The sequence below is a fragment of the Chrysochloris asiatica genome, unplaced genomic scaffold (genome assembly GCF_000296735.1).
Source record: "Chrysochloris asiatica unplaced genomic scaffold, ChrAsi1.0 scaffold00033, whole genome shotgun sequence".
NCBI classification, from domain to species: Eukaryota; Metazoa; Chordata; class Mammalia; order Afrosoricida; family Chrysochloridae; genus Chrysochloris; species Chrysochloris asiatica.
In genome coordinates, this window is record NW_006408551.1 from 3,235,382 (window position 1) to 3,241,276 (window position 5,895).

The 5,895-nt window shown below is 44.4% G+C and overlaps 1 protein-coding gene and 1 pseudogene across 1 annotated transcript in view; both read right to left on the reverse strand.

The window, feature by feature from the left end:
• LOC102832841 overlaps positions 1–1,228 on the reverse strand; it is a 97,661-nt pseudogene extending 96,433 nt beyond the window's left edge.
• Positions 1,229–3,622: 2,394 nt separating this feature from the next.
• The window catches only part of LOC102833221 (retinol dehydrogenase 16-like), a 10,130-nt gene continuing 7,857 nt past the window's right edge, over positions 3,623–5,895 (reverse strand). The window contains exons 3-4 of the mRNA XM_006859595.1: positions 4,390–4,553; positions 3,623–3,840 (exon numbers count right to left, since the gene is read on the reverse strand). Of these exons, the coding sequence (XP_006859657.1) occupies positions 3,623–3,840; positions 4,390–4,553 (382 nt within the window). The remainder of the gene's footprint in view (positions 3,841–4,389; positions 4,554–5,895) is intronic.

Consider the following 5,895-nt stretch of genomic DNA (forward strand, 5'->3'; position numbering starts at 1 on the left):
AAACAAGCCACAACACGGGAAGATATATGCACACCAATGTTCATAGCTGCACTATTTACAATAGCAAAAAGATGGAGACAGCCAAAGTGCCCATCAACTGAAGAATGGATAAACACACTGTGGTACATACACACAGTGGAGTATTATGCTACCTTGAAAAATAACAAGGACGCTGCATGCCTCTTCCTAACATGGATGAACCTTAAGAACATTATGTTGAGTGAAATTAGTCAATCACAAAAGGAAAAATACTGCATAGGACCAGTAATGTAAAAGACTAAGAGAAAGAACCCATACTATTCCACTAAAGTGGATTCTTAACAGGTTGCTAGGGTGTAGGAGTAGGGTTAAGGACAGGAGGGGAAGGTGGAGCACAGGGCAGGGAATAGACACAGGATAGTTTGGGTGTTGGGGAAGGAGGCAATATACAAATAGGGAGAGGGAAATGGAAGAACAAAGCAGACAGGAGAACAATTAGACAGGTAGGAATGAGCTAAATGGGACAGAGGTAAAAAATGATGTAGGCACAGTCTTGGAACAACAGGGCTCTGGGATACAGAGACTGGGACATGGTTGGAATGGTGATAAGCGGGGAATAATGGTAAGATGCTTGGCTGACTCTTGAACCTTGGTTTTGCATGCATTCTATTATAAAACAGACACAGGAGGATAGAGAAAGGAATAGCCAGAAATATCACCACAGAAAGCTTCTAAGTCCGTCTTCTGCCTAAAATTGATTGGAATATCTAAAATGGGGCTACAATGTGTCCAGTAAAGGAGGTTTCCTGAGGAGTCTCTGCATTACACAAGACTATAGATGGAAGCCTGAACCACATCCAGACCTTCAGAGACGGGAAACTGTCCTCTTGAAAGGACAAGCAGACCTGCCTGGAACAGCCAGAAAACCAGAAGACATGTCTCGAAAGAAAGACCTACAGGAAAAATACAAAAGAAGGACAGTCCGACTGTTACCACAAGAACAAGTAAGTCGCTTACCCAGGAGACATCAAGGCAAGTAGTTGAGTCCTCTCAGTGCAAATCTACTTCCAAGACCAAAATGCAGTGGAAATACACGCTCTGATTGGCGACCACACACGTCACCCATAAGGAGAAGCAACCGATGAACATCAATGAAGCGGCGAGTTAAGTCCTGCATCATTCGGCAGACTACTGGGAACCCAGGTGGAGACTTGGTCTGCCAGCAGCGAGGCAGGACCCGGGGTCTCATGGGCTGAGAGTCAGAGACACAGCCACAGAGTACTAGACTGGGGAGCAAAGCAATCAGCTGATAGGAAGAGGGCGGACAGATGCAAGAACACCCACACTTGCAGATGATACCCACTTGACCTGGCTTCAATGACTGGATGAACAGAGCTCAACCCAAAGAAGAAAGAGGAGGAAAAAAGAAAAGAAAAAATAGTATCATCTGATACAACTTGATAAACCTGACCTGCACCTATAAATGCAGTAGTTCAAAAGAGGAAACAAACCCCTACTCCAAGAATTACTCCCACCCCCTCCGCACAAAGAGTAGATAGGGATGGGCAACTTGAACATTGGCTACCCAAAATGGGGGGAGGGATACAAAGGTAAGAAGTGACTGGCTTACAAGCTTTCAAGAGAGAACCTAGATCCACAGGGCTGGGAGGATGGTAGAATCTCCAGTGAGTAGTATCCAACTTGTCTAGGAAAGGCTGATGAAAAGAAATGCAGATGGGTCTCTTGTGATGCAGGGGTGAATAATTGTTATCAGGACTGATTGTGAGGACTGGAAATGCAAAGGTGGATATTTTATAGCAAGGAGGGGAGTGATTAACCTTTCAGTCTAGGAGTGGAGAGCCCTGGGACCATCACTGGAGAACAGTGGAGATCGAGACCCCACCCAGAGAAGCAGTGAGGCCTGAGATGGGGACAGAGAGGATGAAATGAAGAGATGGAGTGGCTGAGGACTTGAGATCCAGAGAGGGAAAGGGGCTGTGTGCTGAGGACCATGGTTGGGGGGAGGGATTTGCAGGGTATACCCTTTGGTTGGGTGATTATGCATGGATGGAATGGTAACTATGGCAATGAAATGATGTATGATAGAACTAATGTTCCCCCATGTAAACTATCATGCAATAAAAAAAAAATTAATTAAAAAAATTTGATGATGGAAGGAAGTGAGTCTTGATTATAAGGGTTAGGAACTAAAATGCCAAATACAGGTTTGTTGCTTCTTCTATTAAGACTTCAGTTTAAATTTAGAAATATCGGTGCTTTGGAATAATTGAACCAAATATTAAATTCCTGAAAAAGTAGAACAAAATATTCAAATAAAAGTGGAATAGAGACATTTAGGCATTTCTTTGGAGGAAAGAAATCACACATTATGACAATGTAGTAATGTATCTATCTTCACACAGCTTTATTTGATTTTGCCTGTTGATTTCTACTGCCTTCCAAACAGGGAGATGCACTAATCATTGTCTGACTAAAGAAAATGAAGTAGAATGAAGACATGGGACCCTCCACTCAATAAAATCTGATAACATTGAAAATTATCTAAAATGGGAGATGGAGGACTATATTATTTCAAGACACAGGGCCAATAACAAGAAATAGGAAACTGCAGGTGGTTGGAAAAGTCGCAAGAGGAGACTCTGGAACAACGAGGGGAAGCACAGGCACAAAACATTGTGACCTGATCCTTATTTCAGGTGGCACATACAGGTCTTGAGTTCCCTGAGCAACTGGAGGCATGAGGTAACAGAGAGTCCAGTGCTCTCAGAGGTGATGAGATGTGAGAGAAACAGAGGACTGAGGCCAGAATATGAGAAAACACTCGTATCAAGAGATAGGCCTGCAGAAAGAGGAAAGAAACTTAGAGAGAAGAGGTCATCCAGATAACGAAAGGATATGATGTAAAGGAATATGGTAATGAATTGTGCCCAGGATTCTACAGCATGCAGAGAAAGAATGATGCCAGGGTCTAGTGTGGATATTTGGCACCAGTTGTAGCACCATCTTTAGGAAACATAGTTTAAACCTGATTGCCAGATCACCATACAGATTACAGAATTCCAATCACTGACATATTTCTGATTGGAAATTACCAGTATAGATCCTGATGGAGCAGAACAGATCGGAACGGGACCTCCTCTCCTCACTTATACCTTTCCCAAAAGTGGGACTTCCTTGGGGTGGCACATGAGGCTCAGAAACTTTAGTGGCCACCCAATAAGTGCTATTGGGTTCCCTTTGTTGTTGTTGTTGTTAAGTGCCATCGAGTCGGTTCTGACCCATAGCGACCCTGTACAGGGTTTCTAAGGCTGTAAATCTTTATGGGAACAGAAAGCCTCATTTTTCTCCCATGGAGCAGCTGGTAGTTTCGAACTGCTGACCTTAAGGTTCACAGCCTGATACATAACCACTACGCTACCAGAGCTCCCCTTACTCCATTGCAAACCTTGGTTATTTTCTCCTAATATCTTAAATTACTGAGAAATGGGGTGGGAGTCACAAGAGGGTGAGTGGATATACATGCTGAATTGAGAGCTCCCTCCCTCTACCCTATTTTCTTCTCCTGAACCATCTCCCTCATATAGCACCCTAATCAACACCACTGTATACCACAGTCCTGTCTTCATTGGGCCTTGACAGGACTGGGAGAATTCAAGTAGACCATAGTGTCCACCAGAGCAGTGGGCAGGTAGCTCATGGGGAGGTAGACGAGCTTGGCATCCCAGCCAGCTGAGTACCGGGTGCGTGGGTAGCAGGCCGTCAGCGCGTGTTCCATGCAGTCTGTCACCAGGGACAAATTGGATTCACACATCTTGTCCATGGTTCCAGTATATTTTATGTCTGTCAGAATGTGAAAAGAACTCCGATTATACTTTCACGTCCCAACCCTCCCATCCTGGGACCAGCCTTTGGAGAAAAATGTCTAAGAATGCCTACAGCTTCGAAGCCATCCCTCCCAACTTACTCCCACAAGACAGCCCTGGCCCAGCCCTTCCCCAAGGGCAGGTGTTCCACACTAATCGATCAGGGTCTTAGAGCAAGAATAACTTGACATCATGAATGAAGGTCTCTGCTAACACTCGGAACCTAAGAACATGAAAACCAACTGCCTGTAACACTAGCTTGCTAAGAGTACATGTCTTTCTTCCTTCTCTGGCTTCAGTTGCCTCCTCAAAATACTAGGGTTCAGAGAAGTGGTCCCAGGCTTACTAAGCCTGAGCCCTTTATGTGGGTTACCAGTTGAGGATCATGAGAATGTCACTGAATGTATCTACTCTGTTGGGGAAGCAAACACTGGAAGAAGGACCATGAGACAAAAGTAATGAATATTGAGCTCAGACTTTCCATACAAGGGCTTGCTTCTTTCTGCACTGTGTACAGCCCACTCACAGGAATCCAGGAACTTTTTGTTATAGGCCTTCTTAACTTCTGGACTGGTTTGGTCCCATATCTTCCGTAAATTCTGAACATGCTTCTCTTTGTCAGTGATCCCAGTCTTGAAAAAACCAGGCTCTATCACAGCCACCTTCACCCCAAAGGGAAAGAGCTCTCTCCTACAAAGCAGACAAACACAGAGGCAAGAACTTTAGAAGCCTTGGAATAGAAAACAATCAACCCAGACAGGAATGAAACACACTGGAAACTTGGGAAATTGCAAAGAGCATCAGCCAGTGGGAGAATAATAATGACCATGGGATTGCCTCTGTCTATAGTTTAATTAGATTTAAAATCATTTTATATTATTAGTTCATTAGCTTTCAATCCTACCTATCTTGGAGCAAGGCACCACTGAAATGTTCTCTCCTATTTTCTGCATACCCAATCAGCACTAAGCCTCTTTTGTACTCTTCTGTTCCCTTTTCCATTTTCTGTTACCCTAGCAAACCCCAGCTAAGCTCTTACACAGGTCTTCTAAAGAGTATCTCTCAGTCTTCAGATTTACTTCCTAATACTCAGAGTTATCCTCAGTACAATAGCTAGAGGGATCTCCAGAGGCTAATTTCATCAAGTGGTTCCCTGATTAACTACTTCCATGAGTATCCACTACCAATAGCAGAAAGTGTCCTTAAGGGAGCAAAGGCCATCCCCAAGCCTCTCTGTGTCCACCTCCCTACTGCTTGGCCAGGTCCATCATTGTCTTTCCTTCTTGGAAGCCCCACAATACAAGCAGCATGTTCACTGTCAGCCTGGGTCTCTACTAATGCAAGGGTCTCTGGCAGGAAGCTCTTTCCGGAAGCCCTTCTTTGTGCTACTGCCTTAACTCAGCTAAGACCACTGCTCCAGGATCCTCTAATCAACCAGAGGCTTCCAAAGCTAACTCATAGAGTGTCCAGTAAATATCTGCTGAATGGAGTCAACTGGATGTCCCACCTCCATCATTCCCTAAAATGAATATCCAGTAGCTATGCACATGGACGTAGGAAACAAAGTATCCATGTTCCAATCTTACCTCAGAAAATTCCCAGCTGTGAGTCCTACACCAGGGCAGTTGTTGTTGTTGTTGTTGTTAGGTTTCATTGAGTCGGCACCAACTCATAGAGACCTTATGCACAACAGAACGAAACACTGCCCGATCATGGGCAAACCTCACTATTGTTGCCACACTTGAGACCATCGATGCTGCCACTTGGCCAAACCATCTCATTGGGGGTCTTCCTCTTTTTCTCTGACCCTCCACCTTACCAAACATGATATCCTTTTCCAGCAACTGGTCCCTCCTGGCAATATGCCCAAAGTATGAGAGACGAAGTTTGGCCATCCTGGCCTCCAAGGAGCACTTAGACTACACTTCTTCCAACACAGATCTATTTGTTCTTTTGGCAGCCCATGGCACTTTCAATATTCTCCTCCAACACCATAACTCAAAAGCATCAATTCTTCTACGGTCTTCCTTAT